At 41.8% G+C, this 19,690-nt stretch overlaps 1 protein-coding gene across 2 annotated transcripts in view; it reads right to left on the reverse strand.

Annotated features, from left to right (window-relative positions):
• LOC121586077 (beta-1-syntrophin-like) overlaps positions 1-15,855 on the reverse strand; it is a 44,740-nt gene extending 28,885 nt beyond the window's left edge. Inside the window, exon 1 of one of the 2 annotated variants that reach the window (XM_041902534.2) lies at positions 15,090-15,855. In XM_041902534.2, the coding sequence (XP_041758468.1) occupies positions 15,090-15,615 (526 nt within the window). In that variant the 5' untranslated portion in view covers positions 15,616-15,855. The remainder of the gene's footprint in view (positions 1-15,089) is intronic. The other variant, XM_041902533.2, reaches the window with a different exon arrangement.
• Positions 15,856-19,690: the final 3,835 nt, after the last annotated feature.

Genomic DNA, 19,690 nt, shown 5'->3' on the forward strand with positions numbered 1-19,690 from the left:
ATAACGTTGAATCTATCTGCCCTATTGTCAGGTGTAATAATAACCTAGTCTTTGTGTTGCCACCCTGTTAACTAGACACAGCCATTAGAGCTAGTTACATTCATTACATAGGTACAGAATGGGGAGCTTTGTTAGCTGCTCTTATTGAGCTCAGAGAAGAAAATGGCTAATAGGCGTGAGTAACTTCTGGATGAATTACACGGCCAGGAAACAAAAAGGGCCCTTTTATGAGACTTTAATTGCAGAATAAGAATGGAGCTCTTTTTACCTCCACTGAATGGGCAGGTAGATACTGCTACAGAACAAAATACCTTTTACAGAATACAGAGAGGTCTACAAGGTATCACTTTCCCTGTGCCGCCTGAAATGTATGATGTTATCAAAGCAAGAACAGGTACTTGAATGCCCGGTTAAATGGACTACAGTTTGTATGAACTTTAGCAGAAATATTAGACAATATCACAGTGAGAGTGAGTGTGTTCATAACATAACTTAGCCTGAACGTAATCTATAAGAACAAACAGTAGGGGAGTCTGTACTGTAGCTTATGGAAACAAGTTAAAGGAGGATGTTCAAATAATTCATTCAGGAAACGTCAAAGTAAATTAATCAAACAGTAAATTCACAGAGTGGATAGGAGTGTTGAGAAAACTGTATTCTAAACTGTACTAGGCTATGAGTAGATGGCATGATTCACTCTGTCATCATAGCTTGTGTGTGTGTGTGTGTGTGTGTGTGTGTGTGTGTGTGTGTGTGTGTGTGTGTGTGTGTGTGTGTGTGTGTGTGTGTGTGTGTGTGTGTGTGTGTGTGTGGCCTCACTACTACTAACAGCTGGTGTAGTGATGAGAGCTTCTCTGAAGACACAACAACCAGTCAACTTGCAGAGAGCGTTGTAGTCTAGACTGCCTGCTGATAACACACACACACACACACACACACACACACACACACACACAGAGGTGAATGTGATGACAGCCAAGCAGTAGACAGTAGAGGCTCAATGAGAGGTCACTGAGTTACTGGAGACTAGCACGGTTGTTTACAACCAGTGTATTACACAGGATATAACAGTGTGTGTGTGGGGGTACATGTGTTTGTGTGCAATACAAATAATGTAGCTTTTATAGAAAATGATATCATTGTAATGTAACAAACCGTTTGTCCTTCCCTACTGGCTCTGCTCCGCAGTGGTGTAGTCAGGCTTCAACTGAGAGAGAAGCTGAAACATGGGAGTCCTCTGGTGTAGTGAGGCTTCAACTGAGAGAGAAGCTGAAACATGGGAGTCCTCTGGTGTAGTGAGGCTTCAACTGAGAGAGAAGATGAAACATGGGAGTCCTCTGGTGTAGTGAGGCTTCAACTGAGAGAGAAGCTGAAACATGGGAGTCCTCCGGTGTAGTGAGGCTTCAACTGAGAGAGAAGCTAAAACATTGAAGTCCTCTGGTGTAGTGAGGCTTCAACTGAGAGAGAAGCTGAAACATGGGAGTCCTCTGGTGTAGTGAGGCTTCAACTGAGAGAGAAGATGAAACATGGGAGTCCTCTGGTGTAGTGAGGCTTCAACTGGAGAGAGAAGCTGAAACATGGGAGTCCTCTGGTGTAGTGAGGCTTCAACTGAGAGAGAAGCTGAAACATGTGAGTCCTCTGGTGTAGTGAGGCTTCAACTGAGAGAGAAGCTGAAACATGGGAGTCCTCTGGTGTAGTGAGGCTTCAACTGAGCAAGAAGCTGAAACATGGGAGTCCTCTGGTGTAGTGAGGCTTCAACTGAGAGAGAAGCTGACTATGCATTCCAACCAGAGGAGGCTGGTGGGAGGAGCTGTGGAGGAAAGGCTCATTGTAATGGCTGGAATGGAATAAATGGAATGGAGCCAAACATATGGTTTCCATATGTTTGATACTGTTCCAATAATCCCACCAGCCCACCAGCCTCCTCTGACTCCAACCCCGTACTGTCTTTGAGCTTATCATTACAGCAGAAGTCTGCTCTGCCTTGCTGGGATCCTGCTTCCTTCTGCTAGAACTGTAATAACCCTGATCTCTCTCTCTCTCTCTCTCTCTCTGTTTGTGTGTGTGTGTGTGTGTGTGTGTGTGTGTGTGTGTGTGTGTGTGTGTGTGTGTGTGTGTGTGTGTGTGTGTGTGTGTGTGTGTGTGTGTGTGTGTGTGTGTGTGTGTGTGTGTGTGTGTGTGTGTAATAACCCTGCTCTCTCAGGGGAAGGTCAGGCTGTTTATACAAGGCAACAGACAGTTTTATGTTGTCTGGTTACATAGTGAGGTAGAGGTTGTTTCTTTGATTCTCCTTCTGGACATGTGTGTTTCACCCATAGGACTGCAGAGAAATGTGTGTAAGCCTGTATAGTTTTTGGCAAAACTTGATATTACACTCCCAGTCCTGTGATGCACGATTCCCAATTGGTGTCCAAGGTTGGATGATAAAGATTTCCTCAGAAATTCAAAGTATTCGATTTCGCAACATGGAGAGGGAGTCACCTAAATATTTATTGACAAGGAACAAGGACATATTTCCTTATTCCGTAAACAGTTGAAGTTGCTGATAGGCCTATTGAACATTTTTATTTTAGTAGGTGAAAATGTAACTAAAGTCTATGGAGAACTAAATAAAACCCTTTTGATAAATTAAAATAATTTTTGTTCTGTTTTATAGCACTATTAAATGCTATTTACAAAATAAATTGATCTTAATGGGGTTAGCCATCAGTGGTCGAGTTGACAAGCCACTTACGGAGTTGACGACAAATACTCAAAACAGACATATTTTTTGCCTCTAAAAGTAAAAGTTCAAAACAAACGTTTGTAAAATATGGAAAATGATTCATTTAAAAAATATCCAATAAAAACATAATCATTCTATCAGATCTTTCAGCACTGTGATGGAGTTGATGTTTTACTTCATTCAAAATTCATATTCTATCAGTAATCTATCAGGCAGATGGAGCTGACAGTTGGTTGTTACCATGGTGATTCCAATATTGTTTGTTTAAATCTATCAGATTTACAGACCAATGGTCTTGTTGCACTACATGTAATGAGAACATGAATAAGAGGTCCTTATGGTATAGCTGACCCTGCTCATTCCTTGTTCGTTGACAAAATCTCACAGAGGGCTATTGCAAGAAACTACAGTACCAGTCAAAAGTTTGGACACACCTACTCATTCAAGGGTTTTTCTTTATTTTTACAATTTTCTACATTGTAGAATAATAGTGAAGATATCAAAACTATGAAATAACACATATGGAATCATGTAGTAACCAAAAGGTGTAAAACAAATCAAAATATATTTTAAATTTTAGATTCTTCAAAGTAGCCACCCTTTGCCTTGATGACAGCTTTGCACACTCTTGGCATTCTCTCAACCAGCTTCACCTGGAATGCTTTTCCAATAGTCTTGAAGGAGTTCCCACATATGCTGAGCACTTGTTGACTGCTTTTCCTTCACTCTGCGGTCCAACTCATCCCAAACCATCTCAATTGGGTTGAGGTCGGGTGATTGTGGAGGCCAGGTCATCTGATGCAGCACTCCATCACTCTCCTTCTTGGTAAAATAGCCCTTACACAGCCTGGAGGTGTGTTGGGTCATTGTCCTGTTGAAAAATAAATGATAGTCCCACTAAGCGCAAACCAGATGGGATGGCGTATCGCTGCAGAATGCTGTGGTAGCCATGCTGGTTAAGTGTGCCTTGAATTCTAAATAAATCACTGATAGTTTCACCAGCAAAGCACCATCACACCTCCTCCTCCGTGCTTCACGGTGGGAACCACACATGCGGAGATCATCCATTCCCCTACTCTGCATCTCACAAAGATACAGCGGTTTGAACCAAAAATCTCAAATTTGGACTCATCGACAAGGACAGTTTCCACCAGTCCATTGCTCGTGTTTCTTGGCCCAAGCAAGTCTCTTCTTCTTATTGGTGTCCTTTAGTAGTGGTTTCTTTGCAGCAATTCGACCATGAAGGCCTGATTCACGCAGTCTCCTCTGAACAGTTGATGTTGAGATGTGTCTGTTACTTGAACTCTGTGAAGCATTTATTTGGGCTGCAATTTCTGAGGCTGGTAACTCTAATGAACTTATCCTCTGCAGCAGAGGTAACTCTGGGTCTTCCTTTCTTGTAGCGGTCCTCATCAGAGCCAGTTTCATCATGGCGCTTGATGGTTTTTTGCGACTGCACTTGAAGAAACTTTCAAAGTTCTTGAAATGTTCCAGATTGACCTTCATGTCTTGAAGTAATGATGGACTGTCATTTATCTTTGCTTAATTGAGCTGTTCTTGCCATAATATGGACTTGGTCTTTTACCAAATAGGGCTATTTTCTGTATACCAACCCAACCTTGTCCGAAAACAACTTAAGAAGGAAAGAAATTCCACAAATTAACTTTTAACAAGGCACACCTGTTAATTGAAATGCATTCCAGGTGACTACCTCATGAAGCTGGTTGAGAGTGTACAAGCTGTCATCAAGGCAAAGTGTGGCTACTTTGAAGAATTTGTTTAACACTTTTTTGATTATTTCATAGTTTTGATGTCTTCACTATTATTCTACAATGAAGAAGAAAATAGTAAAAAATAAAGAAAAAACCCTGGAATGAGTAGGTGTGTCCAAACTTTTTGACTGGTAATGTACATAAGATAATTTCTCAGTTAATATCTATTATTGCCAGTTTTTAGAATTGTAAACACTATTTTGGAGTTTGAAATGGGCATCATTTGCCCAGGAAAAGGGCATTCCAGGCATAGAGCCGACATGGAAATTAATAATATTGAAAGTATTTAGAAAATTGCAAAAACAAATATTTATGTTCGTGTGCCCAGTTGACAGAGGTTGATCACTCATGTGTTTGAGAGCACACATATTAATGTGCGTAATTTCCGCTGGCAGCCTGCACATAGGTTTGAGGATGCCACCGGCCCCCATCCTTCACCAAGAAAGAATGTATCGAACGACAGTTGGTCCCGTTCTGTTCTTACCTTCTAGCGTCACTTCTCTCCCGGCTCGTTTCAGCCCTGCACCGCCTCGTCATGCGTAGCGTCTCGCAGGTTCACACCGTTCACCGACAGAATCGCGTCCCCGACATACAAGGCTTGGGTTTGATCCGCAGCCAGACCTTTGAAGATCTTACTAATAAGTATCGGCATTTTATTCTCTTTTCCTCCTTTTATGCTGATGCCGAGTCCCCCTACCTCTTGCTTTATTACTTTCACGCATCTTTTTCTGTTAGCGATCGCCTCTGGCACTTGCTCCTGTAAATCCGTGAAAGCTGTCCTCACCGCAGTTTTCGGACTGTTCGTGTGATCCGGGTGAGTTGCGTTGCTCCGGTAAGATCCATTGGTGATGCCGTTTAGGTTCTCATTCTCTCCCAGATCCTCGCAACTCAGCGTTAGGGCTTCTTCGTTCAAGTTGGCCAAAACTTTTGTGCCATCGGTCCCTCACCAAAACCTCCAAAAATCCACTTTTTTGTACTCGTTCCCGAAATTACTGTAGCTACCGCCATCTTTGGAGCATTCTTAAAATGCCATGATTAAAACTCACATAGGACTTTACCCCCGAACTTCTCAGCATGGCTTTTCAATAGTTCAGCAACTTCAGCTCACATCTCTTTTTTGGCAACATAGCTAGTCCCTGCTCCAACAGCCCATATCCTCTTTGGGTGGAGCAAACTCGAAGGGCAATCCCACTAAGCAAATGACATTTCTATTCAAACAGAACACTGCCGAGAGCTGTGCTGAAGTTCAAATGACATGTAGCCTACAATAACGTAATTTAAGTGCATAATACCTTATTACACCCGATTACATAAATTATTACCACCCTTTGACAAACATTACCAGGCATGCTGGTTTCATTCAGAGGGCGACCCGTGTAAAGGAATGTCAGGCAATATCCTGAGAGGAAAACCTGGTTCAGTCTGCTTTCCAACAGACACTGGGAGACAAATTCACCTTTCAGCAGGACAATAACCTAAAACACAAGGCCAAATATACACTGGAGTTGCTTACCAAGAAGACAGTGAATGTTCCTGAGTGGCCTAGTTACAGTTTTGACTTAAATAGACTTGAAGATCTATAACAAGACTTGAAAATGGCTATCTAGCAATGATCAACAACCAATTTGACAGAGCTTGAAGACTTTAAAAAAGAATAATGTGCAAATATTGTACAATCCTGGTGTACACAGCTCTTAGAGACTTACAGATGTAAATTAGATATTTCTGTAATTCATTTTCAATACATTTGCTAAAAACATGTCTTCACTTTGTCATTATGTGGTATTGTGTGTAGATGGGGTGGGGAAAAAATCAATTGAATCCATTTTGAATTCAGGCTGTAACACAACAAAATGTCAAATAAGTCAAGGGGTATGAATACTTTCTGAAGGCACTGTATCTGGCAAAACACTAGCAATATAAATCCAATCAATTATAATTGTGTTTCCCCACCTAGCTCTGCACCCCCTGCCGTTATGCCCCTGTGGAAAATAACATACAGAGAAAGACTGAATTATAGTAATGCAGAATGATGCTGGAGCCTTTTACCTGTTTTCAGGGTCTGGAGTAGTCATGCTCCTGGTGATGTAACACATCTTTAAGGGGATGTACCTCCTGTCCCCCTGTAGGGACATGGTGGGGGTGAGGGGGACGTCAGAGTGGGGGCTACCCAGCCTCGGGGACTCCGGTGGTGGCGTCTCCCAGCCTATCTCTGACACCGGAGAACCCTTCTTCACATAGGGGTGGCTTCCCGCATGTACTTCACTAGAATATGAGAGACAAGACAATTATGAGTAAGCTTTTTTCACAACCTGTTTAGGGGGTGGCTTCCCGCATGTCCTTCACTGGACCAACAAGAGAAAGTAATGATCCGGTCGCTCAGCTGGTTCCGCAGGGTCGGGTCTTCTTCTCTCCAGGCGATGGACGACCTGGAGAACCCGATCCATCGCTTCGCCCAAGCTGGCTAACATGTTGGAATGCCCCCGGACCCGCTCCACGACTCCAGGCACATTCGCGCTCCTGCTGACTCCATGCTGTTGGGTGTGTGATTCTGTAGTGGGTGATTTGGACGAAGTCAGACGCAGGAGGGAGAATCACATAATAAATGGTTTATTCAGCCAATACAGCGGTTCGCAGCAATGAGTAAAACACTACATTGCGTTATAATGGCACACTGGAGAAAACAAAAACACACGGGTGAATAACCCGGTGATACAATACATAAAGCTCCACTGAGCTATCATCACCTCCACATGAAACAATCACACACAAAGACATGGGGGCAGAAGGAATACTTATACAGGTACTGATGAGGGGATATGAACCAGGTGTGTGTAATAAACAAGACAAAACAAATGGAATGATGAGATGAGGAGCGGCAGTGACTAGAAGGCCGGTGACGACGAACGCCGAAGCCTGCCCGAACAAGAAGAGGAGGCAGCTTCAGAGGAAGTCGTGACAGTAAGCTTTTTCACAACCTGTTTAGGGGTTGCTTCCCGCATGTACTTCCCTGGACCAACAAGAGAAAGTAATGATTTACTACGCTTTCATTGGTAGAGAGGTCATGCATTTACTGCTGTCATTTTGGTGAGGATAGTGCTAAGAGTCCTTGCCAATGTAACTTCAGTAGAGCTAGCTAGTATCTTATAGAGGAGATTGACATGCAGACTCATAAAGTGACCCTGCTGTAACCCCCACAATGTGTACCAGGCCGGTAGTGGTCCATTTCTATTAGTGGTCCAGTTCTATTAGTGGTCCAGTTCTATTAGTGGTCCAGTTCTATTAGTGGTCCAGTTCTATTAATGGTCCAGTTCTATTAATGGTCCAGTTCTATTAGTGGTCCAGTTATATTAGTGGTCCAGTTATATTAGTGGTCCAGTTATATTAATGGTCCAGTTCTATTAGTGGTCCAGTTCTATTATAAGTGTTAATCCATTCTGTAATATCCATTCATTATACCTTGTACCCAGTTTAACACTTTCTGTGAACTCAAAGATATTACACCTCCATGGGAAAACGTTGGTCGGCATTGTTTGAGAGGATTAGATGGATCGCTCCGAACTGTGGATGTGAACCTGGCCAACAGCTGAGAGCTTAGAGCAATTAGAAGTATTCCATACCACACAAGACCTAATTCTACTTTAGACCGCAGCTCTGGGACATGGGATTCATTGGTCGTTTGGTGGCTTCACAGTTTCATACACACAATCTGGGAATCACGTTAAATCCACAGCATAGATCATGAGTCACAGTAGACATGAATAACATAGCTAGTATTACCCTGCTATAAACACACTGTATCAGACTGTATGGAGACCTTTTTTAAATTACAGGGCCATGTGAATAACACTGATGTCAACCATTTACTCAGTGCAAAAAAGCAGGTATCCGCTTACACCAACAGTGATCTGTCTGACTGCATTACATCAATGTCTAAGGAGAAGTGGCAATATCTTATATATAATAGGTCTATGGAGCTCTAAACATATCAGCTGACAAACAGATCTGGTTATCACTGTTCGTATTACATCAATCCAAGGGAAGGTTTCAGAGGATAATATGACAAAGATGTACTCCAAAGGTGAACAAACACGACACAGTAGGTTGGTGGCACCTTAATTGGGGAGGACGGGCTCGTGGTAACGACTGGAGCGGGATTAGAGTAATGGTATCAAATACATCAAACACATGGTTTCCATGTGTTTGATGCCATTCCATCAACTCCGTTCCGGACATTATTATGAGCCGTCCTCCCCTCAGCAGCCTCCACTGAAACACGAGTACAGGCCCTGTTCTTTAAAGAACCAAGGTGAATAAGTAAGACAGGTAAAGAAAGGTATCACTATCTAACAGAAGTTTAAGACTATCATTATGCATAGAAGCTGACAGACAGATCTGACAAAGAAAATAGGCCTACCTCTGCAACTGCAGGGTATGAAGTAATCTTACGGGAATCCTTGCTGAACCCCTTTCATCTCATCGTCATGCTTTTGTTGTAGTTCTGGTGTCATTAGTTCAGGCGCCAGCGGGATGCTTTGAGCGTGAGGTCATACACAGAACTCTGAGTATTCCTCTCTCGTTTACCTTTCCCTCTTTCACTGCTTTTTTCCTTCCTGGTTTGACTCTTTTCTTTACTGTCACTAACGTCACTGTGGTGGCTGCTTCTCCGCTTCTCCACCACTACTTAAAGCAGCTTTGCAATAAGATAACACACCTGTGTCTGTGTGTCAACACATTGAGAAACTCAACTAAACCAATATCCTGAAAACTGAATGAGTCAATGACAGTGACGTGTAAGTATGATGAAAAGTTCTCTAGTGATCAGAATCACTAGAATCTACAGTATACCTGTGTGTTCTCAACTCTGTTTCAAAATAGAAATGTTCCATTTTAGTAGAGGGGAAAATAAAAGCAGGCAGGGTTCATATGTTTATGATTACTGCTATGCCTCGGGAGTCTGTACTTCCTGTGGGGATTGTTTTTGCTACAAAAGACATGAGCTCAAACTGAATCTGAATAATTAACTAGCAAGATTTTCCTTTTTGGTAATTAATGTATTCGCAAAATATAGCATGAGAGGATAATGTATCATGGTTTGGCCGCGTTCTTACTCATCGACCACATGCATGTTGTTTTTTATTTATTTAACTAGGCAAGTCAGTTAAGAACAAATTCTTATTTACAATGACAGCCTACGCTGGCCAAACCCGGACGACGCTAGGCCAATTGTGCGCCGCCCTATGGGACTCCCAATCACGACCAGATTGTGATACAGCCTGGAATCAAACCATGGTCTGTAGTGACGCCTCTAGCACTGAGATGCAGTGCCTTGACCCCTGCGCCACTCGGGAGCCCATGGTTTGGGCAGTGTGTCTTTACTCCGGCCTATGAACTCTGTCCTATGAACTGCTTGCTGAACTGCTTGCTCATAGAAACAGGCCGAATGACCTTTCTGAATGAAAAAATGTCACCATAGAAACACATCTGGTAGAAACCCCAATTCATTTAGAGAATCTCAGCCTAATGGTTAGGTGCAATTCATTTCTTCAGTTATTATCCATATAATGGAAGCCATTATAATAGCCAGCATCCCTCTGAATTCTGAAATAACGTTGAATCTATCTGCCCTATTGTCAGGTGTAATAATAACCTAGTCTTTGTGTTGCCACCCTGTTAACTAGACACAGCCATTAGAGCTAGTTACATTCATTACATAGGTACAGAATGGGGAGCTTTGTTAGCTGCTCTTATTGAGCTCAGAGAAGAAAATGGCTAATAGGCGTGAGTAACTTCTGGATGAATTACACGGCCAGGAAACAAAAAGGGCCCTTTTATGAGACTTTAATTGCAGAATAAGAATGGAGCTCTTTTTACCTCCACTGAATGGGCAGGTAGATACTGCTACAGAACAAAATACCTTTACAGAATACAGAGAGGTCTACAAGGTATCACTTTCCCTGTGCCGCCTGAAATGTATGATGTTATCAAAGCAAGAACAGGTACTTGAATGCCCGGTTAAATGGACTACAGTTTGTATGAACTTTAGCAGAAATATTAGACAATATCACAGTGAGAGTGAGTGTGTTCATAACATAACTTAGCCTGAACGTAATCTATAAGAACAAACAGTAGGGGAGTCTGTACTGTAGCTTATGGAAACAAGTTAAAGGAGGATGTTCAAATAATTCATTCAGGAAACGTCAAAGTAAATTAATCAAACAGTAAATTCACAGAGTGGATAGGAGTGTTGAGAAAACTGTATTCTAAACTGTACTAGGCTATGAGTAGATGGCATGATTCACTCTGTCATCATAGCTTGTGTGTGTGTGTGTGTGTGTGTGTGTGTGTGTGTGTGTGTGTGTGTGTGTGTGTGTGTGTGTGTGTGTGTGTGTGTGTGTGTGTGTGTGTGTGTGTGGCCTCACTACTACTAACAGCTGGTGTAGTGATGAGAGCTTCTCTGAAGACACAACAACCAGTCAACTTGCAGAGAGCGTTGTAGTCTAGACTGCCTGCTGATAACACACACACACACACACACACACACACACACACAGAGGTGAATGTGATGACAGCCAAGCAGTAGACAGTAGAGGCTCAATGAGAGGTCACTGAGTTACTGGAGACTAGCACGGTTGTTTACAACCAGTGTATTACACAGGATATAACAGTGTGTGTGTGGGGGTACATGTGTTTGTGTGCAATACAAATAATGTAGCTTTTATAGAAAATGATATCATTGTAATGTAACAAACCGTTTGTCCTTCCCTACTGGCTCTGCTCCGCAGTGGTGTAGTCAGGCTTCAACTGAGAGAGAAGCTGAAACATGGGAGTCCTCTGGTGTAGTGAGGCTTCAACTGAGAGAGAAGCTGAAACATGGGAGTCCTCTGGTGTAGTGAGGCTTCAACTGAGAGAGAAGATGAAACATGGGAGTCCTCTGGTGTAGTGAGGCTTCAACTGAGAGAGAAGCTGAAACATGGGAGTCCTCCGGTGTAGTGAGGCTTCAACTGAGAGAGAAGCTAAAACATTGAAGTCCTCTGGTGTAGTGAGGCTTCAACTGAGAGAGAAGCTGAAACATGGGAGTCCTCTGGTGTAGTGAGGCTTCAACTGAGAGAGAAGATGAAACATGGGAGTCCTCTGGTGTAGTGAGGCTTCAACTGAGAGAGAAGCTGAAACATGGGAGTCCTCTGGTGTAGTGAGGCTTCAACTGAGAGAGAAGCTGAAACATGTGAGTCCTCTGGTGTAGTGAGGCTTCAACTGAGAGAGAAGCTGAAACATGGGAGTCCTCTGGTGTAGTGAGGCTTCAACTGAGCAAGAAGCTGAAACATGGGAGTCCTCTGGTGTAGTGAGGCTTCAACTGAGAGAGAAGCTGACTATGCATTCCAACCAGAGGAGGCTGGTGGGAGGAGCTGTGGAGGAAAGGCTCATTGTAATGGCTGGAATGGAATAAATGGAATGGAGCCAAACATATGGTTTCCATATGTTTGATACTGTTCCAATAATCCCACCAGCCCACCAGCCTCCTCTGACTCCAACCCCGTACTGTCTTTGAGCTTATCATTACAGCAGAAGTCTGCTCTGCCTTGCTGGGATCCTGCTTCCTTCTGCTAGAACTGTAATAACCCTGATCTCTCTCTCTCTCTCTCTCTCTCTCTGTTTGTGTGTGTGTGTGTGTGTGTGTGTGTGTGTGTGTGTGTGTGTGTGTGTGTGTGTGTGTGTGTGTGTGTGTGTGTGTGTGTGTGTGTGTGTGTGTGTGTGTGTGTGTGTGTGTGTGTGTGTGTGTGTGTGTGTGTGTGTGTAATAACCCTGCTCTCTCAGGGGAAGGTCAGGCTGTTTATACAAGGCAACAGACAGTTTTATGTTGTCTGGTTACATAGTGAGGTAGAGGTTGTTTCTTTGATTCTCCTTCTGGACATGTGTGTTTCACCCATAGGACTGCAGAGAAATGTGTGTAAGCCTGTATAGTTTTTGGCAAAACTTGATATTACACTCCCAGTCCTGTGATGCACGATTCCCAATTGGTGTCCAAGGTTGGATGATAAAGATTTCCTCAGAAATTCAAAGTATTCGATTTCGCAACATGGAGAGGGAGTCACCTAAATATTTATTGACAAGGAACAAGGACATATTTCCTTATTACGTAAACAGTTGAAGTTGCTGATAGGCCTATTGAACATTTTTATTTTAGTAGGTGAAAATGTAACTAAAGTCTATGGAGAACTAAATAAAACCCTTTTGATAAATTAAAATAATTTTTGTTCTGTTTTATAGCACTATTAAATGCTATTTACAAAATAAATTGATCTTAATGGGGTTAGCCATCAGTGGTCGAGTTGACAAGCCACTTACGGAGTTGACGACAAATACTCAAAACAGACATATTTTTTGCCTCTAAAAGTAAAAGTTCAAAACAAACGTTTGTAAAATATGGAAAATGATTCATTTAAAAAATATCCAATAAAAACATAATCATTCTATCAGATCTTTCAGCACTGTGATGGAGTTGATGTTTTACTTCATTCAAAATTCATATTCTATCGTAATCTATCAGGCAGATGGAGCTGACAGTTGGTTGTTACCATGGTGATTCCAATATTGTTTGTTTAAATCTATCAGATTTACAGACCAATGGTCTTGTTGCACTACATGTAATGAGAACATGAATAAGAGGTCCTTATGGTATAGCTGACCCTGCTCATTCCTTGTTCGTTGACAAAATCTCACAGAGGGCTATTGCAAGAAACTACAGTACCAGTCAAAAGTTTGGACACACCTACTCATTCAAGGGTTTTTCTTTATTTTTACAATTTTCTACATTGTAGAATAATAGTGAAGATATCAAAACTATGAAATAACACATATGGAATCATGTAGTAACCAAAAAGGTGTAAAACAAATCAAAATATATTTTAAATTTTAGATTCTTCAAAGTAGCCACCCTTTGCCTTGATGACAGCTTTGCACACTCTTGGCATTCTCTCAACCAGCTTCACCTGGAATGCTTTTCCAATAGTCTTGAAGGAGTTCCCACATATGCTGAGCACTTGTTGACTGCTTTTCCTTCACTCTGCGGTCCAACTCATCCCAAACCATCTCAATTGGGTTGAGGTCGGGTGATTGTGGAGGCCAGGTCATCTGATGCAGCACTCCATCACTCTCCTTCTTGGTAAAATAGCCCTTACACAGCCTGGAGGTGTGTTGGGTCATTGTCCTGTTGAAAAATAAATGATAGTCCCACTAAGCGCAAACCAGATGGGATGGCGTATCGCTGCAGAATGCTGTGGTAGCCATGCTGGTTAAGTGTGCCTTGAATTCTAAATAAATCACTGATAGTTTCACCAGCAAAGCACCATCACACCTCCTCCTCCGTGCTTCACGGTGGGAACCACACATGCGGAGATCATCCATTCCCCCTACTCTGCATCTCACAAAGATACAGCGGTTTGAACCAAAAATCTCAAATTTGGACTCATCGACAAGGACAGTTTCCACCAGTCCATTGCTCGTGTTTCTTGGCCCAAGCAAGTCTCTTCTTCTTATTGGTGTCCTTTAGTAGTGGTTTCTTTGCAGCAATTCGACCATGAAGGCCTGATTCACGCAGTCTCCTCTGAACAGTTGATGTTGAGATGTGTCTGTTACTTGAACTCTGTGAAGCATTTATTTGGGCTGCAATTTCTGAGGCTGGTAACTCTAATGAACTTATCCTCTGCAGCAGAGGTAACTCTGGGTCTTCCTTTCTTGTGGCGGTCCTCATCAGAGCCAGTTTCATCATGGCGCTTGATGGTTTTTGCGACTGCACTTGAAGAAACTTTCAAAGTTCTTGAAATGTTCCAGATTGACCTTCATGTCTTGAAGTAATGATGGACTGTCATTTATCTTTGCTTAATTGAGCTGTTCTTGCCATAATATGGACTTGGTCTTTTACCAAATAGGGCTATTTTCTGTATACCAACCCAACCTTGTCCGAAAACAACTTAAGAAGGAAAGAAATTCCACAAATTAACTTTTAACAAGGCACACCTGTTAATTGAAATGCATTCCAGGTGACTACCTCATGAAGCTGGTTGAGAGTGTGCAAAGCTGTCATCAAGGCAAAGTGTGGCTACTTTGAAGAATTTGTTTAACACTTTTTTGATTATTTCATAGTTTTGATGTCTTCACTATTATTCTACAATGAAGAAGAAAATAGTAAAAAATAAAGAAAAACCCTGGAATGAGTAGGTGTGTCCAAACTTTTGACTGGTAATGTACATAAGATAATTTCTCAGTTAATATCTATTATTGCCAGTTTTTAGAATTGTAAACACTATTTTGGAGTTTGAAATGGGCATCATTTGCCCAGGAAAAGGGCATTCCAGGCATAGAGCCGACATGGAAATTAATAATATTGAAAGTATTTAGAAAATTGCAAAAACAAATATTTATGTTCGTGTGCCCAGTTGACAGAGGTTGATCACTCATGTGTTTGAGAGCACACATATTAATGTGCGTAATTCCGCTGGCAGCCTGCACATAGGTTTGAGGATGCCACCGGCCCCCCATCCTTCACCAAGAAAGAATGTATCGAACGACAGTTGGTCCCGTTCTGTTCTTACCTTCTAGCGTCACTTCTCTCCCGGCTCGTTTCAGCCCCTGCACCGCCTCGTCATGCGTAGCGTCTCGCAGGTTCACACCGTTCACCGACAGAATCGCGTCCCCGACATACAAGGCTTGGGTTTGATCCGCAGCCAGACCTTTGAAGATCTTACTAATAAGTATCGGCATTTTATTCTCTTTTCCTCCTTTTATGCTGATGCCGAGTCCCCCTACCTCTTGCTTTATTACTTTCACGCATCTTTTTCTGTTAGCGATCGCCTCTGGCACTTGCTCCTGTAAATCCGTGAAAGCTGTCCTCACCGCAGTTTTCGGACTGTTCGTGTGATCCGGGTGAGTTGCGTTGCTCCGGTAAGATCCATTGGTGATGCCGTTTAGGTTCTCATTCTCTCCCAGATCCTCGCAACTCAGCGTTAGGGCTTCTTCGTTCAAGTTGGCCAAAACTTTGTGCCATCGGTCCCTCACCAAAACCTCCAAAAATCCACTTTTTTGTACTCTGTTCCCCGAAATTACTGTAGCTACCGCCATCTTTGGAGCATTCTTAAAATGCCATGTGATTAAAACTCACATAGGACTTTACCCCCGAACTTCTCAGCATGGCTTTTCAATAGTTCAGCAACTTCAGCTCACATCTCTTTTTTTGGCAACATAGCCTAGTCCCTGCTCCAACAGCCCATATCCTCTTTGGGTGGAGCAAACTCGAAGGGCAATCCCACTAAGCAAATGACATTTCTATTCAAACAGAACACTGCCGAGAGCTGTGCTGAAGTTCAAATGACATGTGTAGCCTACAATAACGTAATTTAAGTGCATAATACCTTATTACACCCGTATTACATAAATTATTACCACCCTTTGACAAACATTACCAGGCATGCTTGGTTTCATTCAGAGGGCGACCCGTGTAAAGGAATGTCCCAATGTTGGGACAGTTGTGACTTTGGAGGTGTCCGCCTAGTAGACTGCTGCCTGTCCCTCTCTCTCCTGTGCGGTCCATGCAGCATGCCAGGTGCGCATTGTTTGCTCGGCTTCGGAAGCGTATTTTTTTGGGGGTTTAAACACAAAACATGCGTCAAAACATTTTAAATCGTATTTCCTAATATCTCACTGACTAAATGCACTTTCAATGGTGAATACACATGTGTAAACTAGCCTACAATAGCCTAATAACCTACACATATGCATTATTGTAGGCTAATTGGGAATGAGCATATTGAATGAGTTATGAGTAATGGATTATATACTAGAATTGTAAACACTACATATGAGAAAACTTTACAGAAGTATGTTAACACAATCTGAAACACGATGAGAGAACGTTACAGAAGTACTGTATGTTAGCGCCATCTGTTGGTGGAGAGACAACCTGCGTAGCCCTGCCGTCTGTCACAATATACAGTATATAGTCCTGCCGTCTGTCACAATATACAGTATATAGTCCTGCCGTCTGTCACAATATACAGTCTATAGTCCTGCCGTCTGTCACAATATACAGTATATAGTCCTGCCGTCTGTCACAATATACAGTCTATAGTCCTGCCGTCTGGCACAATATACAGTATATAGTCCTGCCATCTGGCACAATATACAGTATATAGTCCTGCCATCTTTCACAATATACAGTCTATAGTCCTGACGTCTGTCACATTATACAGTATATAACAGTTTTCTGATCAAAAACATGTATAAATATTAGTTTTTTAGTTATAAAAAAAAGAATGTTGGACATAAAAGACTGTAAAAACACCAGGAAATCAGCTCCAAGTGATTTTAATTTTGGAAATCTGTTCTAAAGTTTTCCCATGCATAATAGAGAGAGATATGTGATTGTATACAAATGTAAGCAAGGTTTGAAATGATTATGTTTTAGTCAAATATGGTATCTGTTTGGGCTTCTTGCGGTCAATTTGCAGTCTACAAATTATTTGTAATTATGTTCTGGCCCCCTGACCATCCGCTCAAGGAGAAATCAGCCCGCGGCTGAATCTAGTTGATGATCCCTGGTCTATAGCTAATATTTTCTCTGCGCCTTTCAATATTTATAGGCCTATTTCTGAGAACCGAACTTTATTATTTTTCTTTGCATAATATCAAACCAATTTCGACTCCTCTTCTGGTGTGTTGAAGAGAGAGAGAGTTATTTCTGTCCTGGGAATAGAGAACTGAAACATTTCTATTAATATACAGATCTGATCTGCCCATTAATTATTTTTCATCATTTTGAGTTTTGAGATCAGGCTAAATAAATCTATCCTAGAGTAAAGTCTACAAAGTCCGCCTAACTCTTTCTATGGGGGAGGCCGAAACGACACCCTATTCCCTATTTAGTGCACTTCTTTTGACCAGGGCCCATAGGGTTCTGGTCAGAAGTAGTGTACTATAGGGAATAGGGTGCCATTTCCTGTTTCCGAAAGCTCCATATCCAGTGGCGACCCATCATTCAGGGCAGGTGGGGCAGAGCTAAACATGTTATTTTGCCGTTAATACGTGTCACATATCAGTTTGCAAACAATGTATATATATATATTTTAATAATTTAGTTAATAAAGCCACATACAAACATGGTCTCTTTTTTGCTTTCTTGAGTAAGGCAGCTCCAAAATGCAGGTGTTTCAGCCTAGCTCAGTGCTTTCTGTGGTGGTGGGGCAGCCTGCGGAAAATACGGAGCGTAGGGGTTGGTAATGTTCTCTATTTGCGCCGGGATTGGCTCAGTGTTCTGTCACTCATGGGGACACTACATCACCACAAAATCTACAGGGAGAGCTCGAAAATACAAGCCCATTGGGTGCTGCCATAGAGTTACATTAGAAGTGCCCATCCAAGAAGGCTCAAGGTCATTGGCAACAGATAAAATGACATCAAATAACGTTATATCTACCATAGCTTTTATTGGACTGATCATGTCAACATCATACTTCAAAAATATTAGCTAGCAAGCTAGCAGTCATCATCAAAAATCAAGTCGACAATCTCCTTGCAAATCCTTTTCAATCCTTGTCATATGAAGAGAAGTTATGAAGATAAATTATAGATAAAACGTATTGGTGCTCATCAGCCATTGGGCATAAACATTACACAAGTTGGAAATCGCAAATTCAACAATGAGTGGTTCGGAAGGAATCAGTGGCTAACTGCAAGCTTTGCAAAGCAATCACTAGCCTGCTATTCAGTGGAGTGGGTGTTTGGTCCATGTCTGAGTTTAAGGGTCTCTTTTCCAAGCTTAAAAGGATAAACATTCAACATTGGCCATGCTGTCAATCCAGCATGACTTCTGCCACATTCAAAACAACTTTAAACTCGGAACTGGGAAATCTCAGACTTCAGTGAGTTCAAGACAACTGGGAACTCAGAAAAAAACGAGTTGGAAAATACGTTTTGAATGGTCATCCAACTCGGAATTCCAAGTCGGGAACTCTGGCCTCTTACTAGAGCTCCGACCTGAAGATCACTGACGTCATGATCCAACCTTGTTTTTTTCAGAGTTCCCAGTTGTCTTGAAAACAACATAAATCCAGAGAATTTACACTTTTTAATGTCCTGTCGGTAGGATATACGTGATATTAGTTAGTCTATTTTGTTATCCAATGATTGTACGTTGGCTAATAGGACTGATGGTAGAGGCAGATTAAATAGTTATTACCAGGCCATTACCTAATTAATTCATAACAAACTAATTAACACATTTATAGTGAGGTCTAAACATAGAAGTATTTTCTTCTGCTGTTCTATTTAATGATCAGTTTCACTTCCTGGTAATAATGTGAATGATATCTGTGACATCGTCCTATCATCTCTGTCACCTAAGCTAAAGTTAGGCCTGATTATGAATAACCAGACAATGTTTATGGAGCTGTTTATGAGGTATTTATTGAATATAATGTGGGATTAGCGATGTATTTCGATGTCTTGATTGTTGATCACCTGCAAACGAGAGGAGACATGTATGAGAGTTTGTTGTGCGTCTCCCTGTCTAAACATGTATGTAACGATCAATAGTTCCAACTATGATGTGAACATGTTTATCATCTGAAACGTAGAGGTAAAGCTGTAGAAATGTAAAGGCTTACCTTGTATTTCCTTGTTTATTGAAGAGAGTTGAGTCTTGTTTCCTGATCTGATTTTTACAGGCGAATAGTGGGTGCGTTCGAACGCATGGTATATACAGGTTACAGGTATAGCGGACGTAGTTTATATCCCCAGAGTATAGTTAATGCCGTGAGCATAGTTTAGCACAGTTATTGATACGTGTGCTGGTATATATAAATGTCTTTATCATCTGAACATGTGTGTATTGTAAGGCTTGCCTTGTGATGTTAATTGAACATGGTGTGAAATGGCAGTCTCCCATTGGCTGGTGCATTATTGGCATTGGTAGTTAAACCCTGTCATTGCGTTGTTTGCCAGACAGAGACTTGACAGTGCAAGGTTTGCAGGCTCCCTGGTGCAGGCATGAGTGAAGCCAGGGTTTTCGTTAGATTTTTATTGGTCATCGTGCTGTTTATTTGTTTTTGTAAGTACTTGTACAGTGGTTGGCAATATTAATTATTCACCTTCCAAATAAAAAGCCTAACTTTGGCAACAAAAATCCATCAACTTGGTCAGC

This window comes from Coregonus clupeaformis, chromosome 17 (genome assembly GCF_020615455.1).
Source record: "Coregonus clupeaformis isolate EN_2021a chromosome 17, ASM2061545v1, whole genome shotgun sequence".
Taxonomy (NCBI): domain Eukaryota; kingdom Metazoa; phylum Chordata; class Actinopteri; order Salmoniformes; family Salmonidae; genus Coregonus; species Coregonus clupeaformis.